The following is an 11,919-nucleotide window of genomic DNA, read 5'->3' on the forward strand; positions in this document are numbered from 1 at the left end:
AGGTCCTGGCTCTGCCAGGCCGAGGGCCACGGTCCCCCCAGGACCGGGGAAGTGCTGGGGCCAGAGTTGTGCCAGAGCCATTGGTAAGGGACGAGCTGTGCCAGGGCACAGCCCGGGTGGGTTAGAGATGGGCACCCAGGGCAGCCACAAGTGGCAGAGCTGCAGCGGGCACTGGCTTTGGGCTTCCTGAGCTGCCGGCTGGGCTAGCTGCAGGGGGCACCAGCTTTGGCCCCCAGTTTTGGATTTCTCAACTACTGGCTTAGTGTTTGCGGCAGCCTGGAGACTGAAATCCTCAGATTAGGCAAAGGTGTGCACAGCCGGCATCCGCAAGTGGCTGGGGGGGACACGGCTGGCACTGCAATCCAGCTGCGACAGCACCTTGCAGCTGTCCTGTGTGCAAATTAAAAAAAAAAACACCAAACTCAGAAAAGAACATCTTTAAACATGAACCCAAAGAAACCCCAAATTACTGAGTATGGGGCTGAAGGCCAGCTCTGCCTGCACTTGCTCCTGGGCCTTGCTCGGGGCTCCCCGCAGCAGCATCACCACCCTGGGGGGGGGGGGGGGGCAGTTTTCGCCCCCCGCAGCTCCCCTGGCCAAGGCCACAGCGTGGCAGCGTTCCCCCAGAAACCCCGACGGCAGCCTGAGCGCCGCAGCAAACCTCTGCTCCTTCTGAAAGAGGAAGGGGGAGCGGTATGATGAATATAGTCTTTTTATTGACTACTTCTGAGTAGAACAAACTAGATACATCTGTAACAGTTTGGGTTCCTTTATACAGTACATTAAATAAGTTATGCACAGGAATGAAGTAACAAATTTCTATTACAGAATTAAATGTCAAAAAAAATAGAAACTTCAACCCAATGTCTTCCCATGTCCGAATTTCACATTTATCATTCCATGTTTAAAAAAAAAAAAAGAAGCAATCGTTCTAATCATGACTGTTAGTATTTCATTCATTTACACTGAGGTTAATTTTAGTACACGGCCATCAAAGTTGCATGAGAATTATGGAAGACAATCTATTTACAAGCAATTTCTTCCAGCCCTGCCCTGCTCTTCTTTCCGCATCCGACCTCGCGGCAGTTGGCCGCCGCTGACCCACAGTGTACGGTCAGGACCGCAGTGAGGATTGGGATGTTGCGACTGGACTTTATTTACCTGAGGCAGCTCCGAATTTGCACGTGTCCCGTTAGGGCAGGAAAGCCCTTCCGCTCCCCGGCTCCCGGGAGAGGAGCGGGGGTGCAAGGGCAGCCCCCCGCCCAGGCGCTCTCGCAAGCCCAAAGCGTTTGCTGCTCCTCCCCACTCGACACGGCATCTACAGACCTGGGCACAGCGGACGTTTTTAAGCTTTGCCGCAGTGGCATGGACAGAGCCGCTTCCCAGGGCCTTTGCGAGGGGTGCAGCACGCAGGGCAGCACGGGGCTGCTGCAGTTTGGGGCCAACCCCGCTGCCTCCGTCTCTCCTGGGGTAAAAACCGCCGGGCTGGGTGACACCTTCCCTGGGCCCCTGCGGCCTCGCCACTGCTGCAGGTCAGGGTGGCTCGAGGGCCACCCCGATCAGGGCTGCACCAGCCCAGCGGCACAGCACCGTCATGCTCGGCTCCCAGGAGCCATGTCCGTGCGAGGGGCTCTGCTGCAGCCCGGGGCCCCGGCCCCGTCTCCTGGGGGACACGCAAGGCAGCCCCAACTGCCACTCCAGAGCTGTCTTGGAACACCAGGCGACATTGTGGCTTTTTTTGCATAACAAAACCTTGCAGACACAGGAATCGCCCGCTCTACCCCACCACAGCAGCTTCCGAAACAGCTTTCCCTAAGGGACAAAGCTGGTTCAGTGGGTCACGCATTTATCCCCGGGCAGCCAGCAGCCAGCCACACCACTGCAAACTCAATGACGATTTGTTACATCTCTATTATTCGCCTCCAATTGAAAAAGTGATCAAAAATAATTTGGGAATTACTCGCCTCATTGGGCTCCAGCCCAGCAATCGTACAAAAACAGTCACGGAAACACGGCTTTGCTGAATAGATGGTTTTGTAGAGTCCATTTGTGTGCAGCGTGGGAAGTCGGTGCGGCTCCCCAGAGGGCACGTGCCCGTCCCTCCCACGGGCTGCGCCTGCATGAAGCATTCGAGAAGAGCCGCGCTGCGCCCTGAAGCAGCCCTTCTGTGGGTGGGTGTCGATTATAGGGTTTGCGCTGCCCTGACTCCCTCCTTCCACGCCACAGCAGGGACCCTCCGAGCGATGGATCTCCCCAGGCTGACCACGCCATCCCCGCGGGACCTCACCCTGTGAGCCTGCATTTTTGGGACGGTCTCCGAAGGCCGGAAGGAGCGGTGGTGGCTGCGCATCCCCGGGCATCTCCGGGGAGAGGAGCGCAGCCGGTGTCGGAGCAGCACCGCAGGAGCCCCCCGGGGCTGGGGGCAAGAACTGACGTAGGACACCCAGTCCTGCATTTATTTTAACAGTTTGGCCAACGCAGGTGGAGAGAACAGACTATAAATAACCCATCGCAATCACGTGAGGATCTCTGTGGTTAAAAGCAACGGCAGTAACTCTCAACCCAACAACTTCCATGCACTGAAAAAAAAAAATGCTTTCTGCATAGCAAAGTAACGGTACCCAGGTGGAAGGGGCAATAACCGCCCATAACCAATCCAGATTTGCTCTGCGCTTTCCCCCAGCAAAGGTCCCACCCAGGGTAACACACAACCGGCTGTCCCGTCACAGAACGGGATTAAAACCAGGCCACCCAGAAGCGAGTGTCCGTACTTCCCTGGTATTGACATTTGGCTTAGAGCAGACGAGTCCTCTCCTCCCTCTCTGCAATCGTCAGCTGCCAACCTGCAGGCAGGAGAAGAGAAGAGGGCTCGGCTTTTGCCCTTGCACTAGAGGACAAGATGCTCCTGCTGGGAAATCGGCTCCGGTCTGTTCACAGCAACAACCGGCCAGCACAGCCATCTGAGACACCACTGTCTGGGAGCAAGGCAAAAAAAATAGATGCGTATTATGGAATAAAAGTAGCTGAAGGAGGAGGTGGCTCAGACACCTCAGGAAAGGAGCTTGAGCACGTTTGACCCGTGAGGACGGGGTTCAGCATCTCCCGCGTGCGCCGGCACCGCTCTCCACTGAGTCCAGGTCCCCCCGAGCGAGCGCCCGGCCTCCTCCAGGTCCCGAATGATGCTCTGGTACCCCCCTGCGGAGAGACGGGCGCGGAGGCGCCGCGGGCAAGGCCGGCCCCAGTTCTTCACGAGCCACAAAAGAGAAAAGGCAGAACGAGATGGCAAAGCCCGAGTGTCAGCGCTCTGAGGAGGCGGCACGATGTGTCAAATGTGTCAAGTGATACAAGTTGCTGTGGGGTTTTTTTCGGCTTAAAAAAACCCAGGGAAACTAATCAAATGGACTGAACCAAAACTTCCCCTTTAGAGTCCGTTCGTGTCTATTGCTGTCACGGATGCCGGGGTGGAGGACCGGGAGGTGGTCGCTGAAGTCTTCTCGAGGGCCGGGCTGGGCACGCCGTCGAGGCTCTTGGCGGCCGAGGCTGGCGGGGCGGCCCCCGGGAGCCGCCCCCTGCCGATCGGCCCGTGGGCAGAGCCAGCGGCTTGCTCTGGCCATGCAGGCCTTGGCCGCAGATTCGATGGTGCCTCTCCCAGTCCTTGTGCTGGCAGAAGGAGCCGCAGTACCGGGCGATGTTGCAGCCGCTGCACGTCTCGCTGGCTTTGCGACCGCAGTTCCAGCAACTCTGCAAGACCAAAGACGCCACACTTTAAAATGGGTTTAGTTTCCAAGAGCTGCAGGATGGTGCTGACTCAACAGCTCTGGAGGGGACTGTTCATCCCCCTCTGGCCTAGATTTAGTAATATTAAAATGAGCAATCCATTAATTCCTGCTATTTCACAGCTCTTTGCCAAGGGTACTAACCCCTACTCCTCTGCTCTGCCCAAAACCGCCTGCCAGACTGCACCGGTCACATCCTCTCCCCTACATCCACCCAAATGCATAGAGGAAACAGCAGGCAAGGACTAAAAAACACGCTGCAGATGCTGCTATTTGGTCTTTTTATTTCCTGTTTTAAGCAGCTCTATTTTGGTATCACTCCCAGCCAAGTGCTCTCTGCAGGGATTACAGCGTGCTGCACAGGCACCATTTGCTTTGCACCCTGCCTAGCTGCACAAGAGGTCGGAGCAGGCTAATTTGGAAAAGAAAAAGCTCATTTGAAAGCCTCCCAGCCAGGTGGAAGCACTGCCAGAGCCCAAGCTTAAATCTGGAAGCAGAGCAAAGCCCCTCTGGCCGCTGGGAGAAGCGTCAGCTGGTGGGTTTACAGCGTGCCACCGCTTCCTTATGATCGCAGGGGCAAGGGGCCAGCGCCGGGAGCTGCGGCTGCAGCTGCTGCGAGGAGGGGAGCAGGCGGATTAGCTTTCCTGCAGCTGGACTCGCGCGTTAGCAATCGCATACTGGGGAGGGCAAGTTCAGCTGCGGAAAAGCAGCCCCCGCTGGAGCCCGCCTGCCTCTAATCCTGCCTAACAGGGCACCTTTCGCTGGCCACCGCTTCTGCGACCACAAGCAAAAAGCTGTCGAAGCAGGAAAGCGGGGTGGTGGGAGATGCTGACCTGCATTGGACAGGTCTGTTGCAGGGAAGGGCAGTGAGATTCCCCGCTCCCAGGGTCTGCACCAGAGCCACCAGCTCCTGTCGATGATTTACGGGCTAGCAGCGAAGAGCCAAAGCGAGCTGGTCAGGAGTAAGCTGCTCTAGAGCCAGCGCGTCGCCGAGGCTCCTCGGTCTCTCGAGAGAAGCAGGACTCGCGACCGAAAAAAAACCCCACCAAAGCCTGCGGTAACTCTTGGAAAACCCGGTCACTGCTTTACAGCCGTTTACACTTCAAGTGGTGTTTTTAAACCACGTCAAAGGTTACACCACGTGCCAGAATACATGACAGCTTTTCAACGTGGCCTTTAGAGAAGAGCTCTGGGTGCTGGGGAGATGGGACGCCAGGCTGCTCCTGAGGTCCCGCACTGCTCCCCGGGATGGCCGGAGGAGGAGGACACTCCTCTGGTATTCTCCCACGGAGAAATCATTACTTGTCTCATTTCTTCCACAGCTTCCTGAGCAGTTCCACCCACTCCCATCATCTGTTTACTGACTGGGGCATTCGTCCTTCAGTGATTTAATCAGGAAATAGTATAGACATACTTCTCTGTAATACCACCTCATATTTACATGTTCCTGCCGTGCACAGGGACCCTGGCACCAGACCTTCCCGAGCCCCGGTCAGCAGCGTGGACAGAAACCCCCCAGGAGGGAAACGGACTTGCTGCCCGCACAGTCCCAGCAGACATGAACTCCACGTTCCCATCAGATTTTTGCTCGGCAGAAACAAAGCCTCTGCTCTTGCATTTGTGCAGAGAAATTAAAACAAGAACCAAACCACACGTGGATGGGACGTGGCGGTGCAGGAATTAGCCATGCAATTGCCCAGTCCAGCTGAGATCTCCAAAGCTTAACGAAGTGAGCTTCCAGTTACGCAACAGTGAAGGTAATTAATGATTGAGGAGTAGAAAGAAATTCTCTAAGAGACACCCATTCAGCAGGTGTTGCTGGCTATGACAAACTAAGAGTCATCCCTTCTTTTCCAACGTGCAAATGTCTCATTAGGTGTTATGAGGTTCCGTAACGCCAGCCCACACAGACGCTTCCCACCTATCCCCGAACGTATGGGAGCGGCGTAGCAAGAGACGTGGGGAGCCTGTTTCTGGAAATGAGGTGACCACACGCTGCCCGGGCCCGTGTTTCGGGAGCCAGTGAAACAACAACAACATCCATGACAATATATATGCCCCAGGCTGGTCTGCACCGACACAGGGTGTGGTATAGACCATCAGGCACATGTAGCTTCACCTGCAGCCTAGTTTCTACCCTGCGCTATTTTAAAGCCCACAAACAGCAATTCCTTTTCTCCACAGATCAAGTACCCCACAACAGCAGATTTCTGAGCTAAATGGAGAGCTGCATCCACCAGCATCCCTTTCCCTTTGCTTCCACATCTCCCTCAATCCCAAGAAATCCCTGGTCGTTACACTCAGCTCACAGTGCCCAGTGCTGCCTTCACAGAGTTGTTGTGCACACGCGGATGCTGCAGACACTGTTTAGGCTGGTTCTCCTGCCAGCAAAATCAAAAGCAAAAGGGTTTTTTAATGGTATCAGAGCATCCCTTTAGTTATTGATTGGAGAGGAAAAGGGATGGGGGACCTCCAGCCTCCGAGTCACTGCCGGGCAGGACCTGGAGACTTTGTGAGTCTTTGGAAGTCCCTTCCTGGGATGTCCCCTGGCACCTTACCTCTGTAGATTCCTCCTGTTCGTTTATCACTAAGAAAGCATCCTCGGTGGCCTGGCGCTTGGCATCTGCGATGGTCTGCTCCATCCGAGCCCTCTCGGAGGCAATCATCTCAAACGCCTTCTGCTCGGCCTCCGCCACCGCTTTCTGCACCTCTGACATGGCCTGGCGCTTCACCTCGTTCACGGCTTCTTCTGGAAGAAAAGAGCAGCTTCACCCACCCGCCCAGGGAGCGGGGTGAGCCTCCGAGAGACGTCGAGATGCAGCGGCGTGTTCCCTGCGGCTGGGACGCCTGCGGGTCACGGTCAGCATCACGACCGCCCCTGGGAGCGGCGAGGCCAGGCTCAGCCCCACGGGATCCCCACTGGCATCGTACAGAAGGAGCAGAGCCCTTTGGAAAACCCAGGCTGGGGGCGTTGGTAGCCAGATGTGCACATCCTGGGGCGTGCCTGCAGCTGGGCTTCTCCTCTTTCTGCAGAGCAAATCTGCAGCATCTGTATTTACCTCAACCAATCTGGCAGAATCTCTCGCCGAGGTTACTAGCAAACACTTACCAGCTTTTTTCCATATCTCTTCAGTGACGTAGCCCGTTCCTGACCTGCTGCTGAACTCCCGCAATGAATCTGTTGGAATAAGGGACACAGGGAAAGGTTGGCAAAGCCTCGTCTCACCCAACTGCTGCTTTAAGTGCCCAGTGGTACCTCGGTACATTGTGGGACAGGGTAGAATTAGCCAGCTAAAATTCAAAGCAGAGGATACCTACAGTTAAAGCCATTCATCAAACACTCAGATGATAAATTACAACATTTAATTAGTGCCTTGCATAATTTATGACACTGTATAACCCATTTCCATCTCCTAGTACTCTATAACAACAGGCAATGCTTATAAATATACGCCATCAAACATCTGCACTGTCCAGCGACTTTGAGCATCAATCTATACAACCAGCAGTTTACATTAAACACAGCACTTTCCCCTCCCAGGGGCAATTCAAAGGCTTGAATCGATGGACAAACTGTCCTGCAAGACCTCTAATGGTGAGAGGTGTATACATTCCCCAGCACCCATAAGCCTGCGAAGAGCCCACGTGACAGAAGGGGACCTAAACACAGACTGCAGTCACACAGAGAAGCTTTTCAGAAGCCTCATCCTGTGTTCTACCTGCATCCCTTTTTTTAAGGCTTCAGAGTAACTTTCTGAAGGGTCAAAACAAAAACTGATTCATGTCAAAGGCTGGTGGGAGAACCAAAGCACTCCAGGAAGGCGGTGAGGTTATTTAAGCCTGCGGCACACCTGGGGATGCTTCTTGATGTTTAACTGCACCTTCTCACAACAGCAATGGAGCTTGAAAATTAGCACTAGGTCCCACGAGGGGAGAAAGCATCAACGGCATTCCCAATTTATTAAAAAAAATTAAATTATATCACCTTTAACATGGGGCTGTAAGTATATTAGTCATGATATACTTAAATATAGAAGGGCTAAAAGCTGTCTGTGCTCATCAGGTCGTCACGCACACCCAGCCACCCTGCAGGCTCGCCGCACGCTGCTCTGCAGTTACGGCTGGAGCCATGGGCGCTTCATTTCCAAGAAACTTGGATTAATACATTCTATTTCAGTTCCTTCTGCTTGTGTACTTGTTACTGTTTTCCCAGGAAATACTCATTCTTGGGAACTATCGAAACTTGTTCAATTGCAGCTAAATCTGGACTGGGCTCTGATTTGGATGGTTCTTTTTGACATGCAGCAGGATTCACTCTTTATTTTGCATACGAACTAGTTGAATATATATCAAATTGAGATTTTTAGTTTAACATTTATTCTTATTGTTAGCAAACATCCATTTTTTATTATCGAATGATCAGGGGTTTTTTTTCAGCATTTGATTTGCAGCATATTTGTTTGGATGGAAATTAGAATTACATCCAAATGCATAAAATAGACTTGGTTTTTGTATAGGGTCAAAACTCCTGCATACTGGAGAGTAAAAATAGTCAACTTGAATAAAGTTAAGTTGACTCATGATACAAAAATAGAATTAATAACTTAGGTAGTAGCTCTTACACTTACAGCAGTCTTCGGTATTTTTAGAATTTGTAGACCTTGACATTTAAAATCCTTTAGGCAAGACAGACTGGAAGGGGAAGAAGGGTGGAACCAACCACCTCTCCTGCCTTTTCACCCTCTGGTTTCTCAGCTTTGAATGAACCTGGCTCGGTTTGGTCAGCAAGTACAGCTCAGGGACAAGGAAGATGCTCTTCTCCTGGCACCAGGAGAAGGTGCTGCTGCCGCCCAAAGGTGCCTTCAGACGTCAGCAAATGCTGCTTCCAGGAGCTCAGCCAGGAGCTTCCACGTGTCCAATGACTTTTCTCTCTTCAGAGCTTTGAGAACAGTTACGCACTGCTTAAGTATTTAATTTATATTATAATTTGAATACATTATGATCACTTTATGCCTAATATAGCTTTGTCGTAATTAGACATCTACTTCGAAAGATCCTGGCACAGCACGCCCACCCCTCGCTTACCGCTGCCGATGGAGTCGGAGCTGCTGGGGCTGTGCTGCCTGGAGATGAGCTCGCTGCCCGCCTTCCGCGGCTCGGCCGTCTCACTGCACCGCCTCTTCCAGTAGTTGAGCTCTTCCCGATCGGCCTCCTGGCAGCGCCGCAGCACGGCCATCGAGCGCCGGGTTTTCTCCACCATCTCCATGATGCAGTTCAGTGCCTGCAGGGAGGAATGCGTTTTCAGTCTTGCTGCCCGCTCATGAGGTCATCTCCCAAATTTCTCATCGGAGGTACCACAGGGACCATCCCAGGAAGATGAAACACGAGGTCATTTCACACGAACAGGCTCTGAGCACTTCGGGTGATGTAGTATTCAAACAGACAGGTAAGATTGGGTCCCGTACCCACAAGGGCAGCAGCGATGCTGAGCAGCACCAGCTGGGAAGGAGGTGATCACACCTGCACCATGGGGCTTTGGTCACCATCGGAGGTTTAGGGCCACGCTTCTAAAGGTGGAGGTGAAAAAAACCCACTTTCCTATGGGAATAGGGTGTCCATGCAAGGGATGACTCTGATCCTGATGCCATCTCTCCATAGCCACATCCCAACTCGCAAATATTCAGCTACGAGGCCTCTATTCCACCCCCCACCCCCCAAAACATCAGCTTTAGAGCATAAGCAAGCATGGGGTTTCTCTGCATTTGTGACCAAAATTGAACTTCAATCCCATCTCTTTGAGGGAAAAACTCCAGTGAAGTGCTTGGATGAGCAGCCTTGCTCAGAGGGAAAAAACAGACTGCAGAAAGTCTGCCAAAGTACCAAGTCTTGCTGTTGGTACCTAGTTGAGGCCCATAAAAGGCTGGCAACCCAGGAAAAAAAAGTCTTTAAAAAATAATGATGGGTTTACTTATTCTGTCAACTCCACATCCTTGCAGCACGTAGCACATCTGCACGCTTCTTGGTACAGTGCTGGCCTGGGCTGCTGCAGAAAAGACCCGTGCAGGGACAAGGTTGGGTTTGGTTGCTCAGCCAGCCAGGGCAGCACATGGCCATGCTCTGCAGAAGAAGCTCCCCAGCTCCAGACACTTCGTGCAAAGTGATTCTGGCTTCCACTGACCATGGGCAGAGAAAACCTGCCAGGAAAGTGCTATTGCTCCTATCTGCCCTCCCCACCATCCATCTTCTTGTGGTGGCTTGTTCCTCTAACAAGGAAAGCCTGGATATGGTATCAACAACAAGAAAATAACAAATTGGAGCAGGTGGAGCACTGGGTTGCTGCGTCCCACAGAGCTTCTCACACCTCCTGCCATTCCTTACGTGATCGAGATGCTTCCACTCGTCAGCCCACTCTCTCTCCGTTAAGCGGTGGTCCACCAGCTCGTCCTGGTATCCTCCATTCAAACCTGCAACAAACCACAGCCAGAAGAGTGATTAGATGGACCGAGTGCTTTCAGTGTTGGAGAGGGAAGGTGGCCTCGAAGCAATAATAAAGAGCTATATTTCCAGCTATATATAGCTGGGATTTTAAAACACATCTCAAGGAGGTGGCTCTACAGGGGCAATTCCATGCCAGCGCTTTTATCCTTGTCTGCGTGACTGTCTCAGAAGTGCCAAATCCACTCACGGGTCTGGATCTGACCTGCTTGGGGAGCTGGCTCCCTTATTTTGAACCCACAGGAGCTCAGAGCTTGTGATTCAGGCTGTCCGGTTGGAAACACAGCATGCACCTCCCACACACCCCTGGGGGGAAACGGGGCGGGGGACAGGCTCTGCTCTCCTGCTTTAGTGATCTTGGAAAAGTTAATTTCTATTTCCCTGCCCTCCATTCTTGCCTGCTGGGTTGGCTATACTCAACTCACACACCGGGTCCTTCCTCCTCATCCTCGGTGGCTCCAGCCTTTACATGTATATAGGGAAATACAAACTCTCAATCTTCCCGTTTTTAACCTTCCATGGTCAGTTGTTTTCTTTGAATTCCCTGCAAAAACTCTGCTGAGGACGTGCCCAGCATTACACAGCATTGGTGCCACGCAGGGACCAATGCTGAAGCTCAACCGCTGGACCTCAAGGCTCCTACAACTAAAAGCCCTCCAGGCTTTCTCACCAAGACCGCCGTGCCTGTCCCGAATCTCTCTGTGCTCCAACATCTTGTTGGGGTCCCTGTAGAGGTGGGAGGTCGCGATATCTTCCAAGGTGTAGTGCTGGAGGGGTGGTGGGGTGGGGTGGAACTGTCCCGCAGGGTTCATCAGGGGGATTGTCAGGGCAGGGCTGTGCCGGGGCGCGGGGCTGATGGTGCACACTCTCTTGGCCGGAGGCTCTGTCGGCAGCGGCTCCCTCTCAAAGCTGCTGTCTTCCCTTCTGCAACCACGCCGGCAGAGAGAGGGATTCATTAGCACCGCATAAACATACTTGGAAAGGGAAAGATGCAGATTTCGAATCAGCAGAGTTTGGCCAGCGTTAATTTTACTGGGAGGTGAGGGCAGGGAGCTAAACCAAACATGCTCAACTTGTGAACAAATCCACAAAATGACCCTGTCAAAGAAAAAGTTCAAGATGCCTGAGTGTTGTGATTCATTTTTCTGAGCATGACCAAATTAAAATTTCACAGTTCTGATAAATTTGAGACATGCTCCACATAATTACATAACAACTTTTAACTTGGAATAAAAAGTGGTGAAAATGAACCGCATCCTTCCCAGCCCTGACAGTGCCTCCGCTCGCTGCCTGGGGAGGCGGAGAACCGCTCAGCTTCCAGCTCAGGCTCTTCAGTGCTACCCAACAAGTCCCTCTGCCTTGGAACCTGCCTGGAAGAGGATCCCAACCTGAATTCGCAGTGCAGGAGGAGCAATCATCGGTGTCCTACTAACAGCCAGAATATTGTTGGGAGTGATAAGATCCTATGGTTTAGCCCTGGATGCTGCTTGAAGCTTTCACAGCAGCAAAGCTGAAACAAAAGTCACAACTTTAAGAACTTGGCAGAACGACGAAAGCTGTTTTTACCTGTCCGGACTGTGCCTCTTCCCATTCCCGTTCACTTCGATCAGCAGCTCGGAGGAGTCAGCGGGGGACGTCGTGTTTGTGT

General features: G+C 52.8%; 1 protein-coding gene across 1 annotated transcript in view; it reads right to left on the reverse strand.

Moving 5' to 3' along the window:
- Positions 1 to 3,421: 3,421 nt before the first annotated feature.
- CBFA2T2 (core-binding factor, runt domain, alpha subunit 2; translocated to, 2) overlaps positions 3,422 to 11,919 on the reverse strand; it is a 15,632-nt gene continuing 7,134 nt past the window's right edge. The window contains exons 5-12 of the mRNA XM_009581840.1: positions 11,838 to 11,919; positions 10,942 to 11,195; positions 10,155 to 10,240; positions 8,862 to 9,057; positions 6,886 to 6,954; positions 6,335 to 6,525; positions 3,578 to 3,741; positions 3,422 to 3,542 (exon numbers count right to left, since the gene is read on the reverse strand). Coding sequence (XP_009580135.1) covers positions 3,422 to 3,542; positions 3,578 to 3,741; positions 6,335 to 6,525; positions 6,886 to 6,954; positions 8,862 to 9,057; positions 10,155 to 10,240; positions 10,942 to 11,195; positions 11,838 to 11,919 — 1,163 coding nt within the window. The remainder of the gene's footprint in view (positions 3,543 to 3,577; positions 3,742 to 6,334; positions 6,526 to 6,885; positions 6,955 to 8,861; positions 9,058 to 10,154; positions 10,241 to 10,941; positions 11,196 to 11,837) is intronic.

Source organism: Fulmarus glacialis, unplaced genomic scaffold (genome assembly GCF_000690835.1).
Source record: "Fulmarus glacialis isolate BGI_N327 unplaced genomic scaffold, ASM69083v1 scaffold1867, whole genome shotgun sequence".
In the NCBI taxonomy this organism is placed as follows: domain Eukaryota; kingdom Metazoa; phylum Chordata; class Aves; order Procellariiformes; family Procellariidae; genus Fulmarus; species Fulmarus glacialis.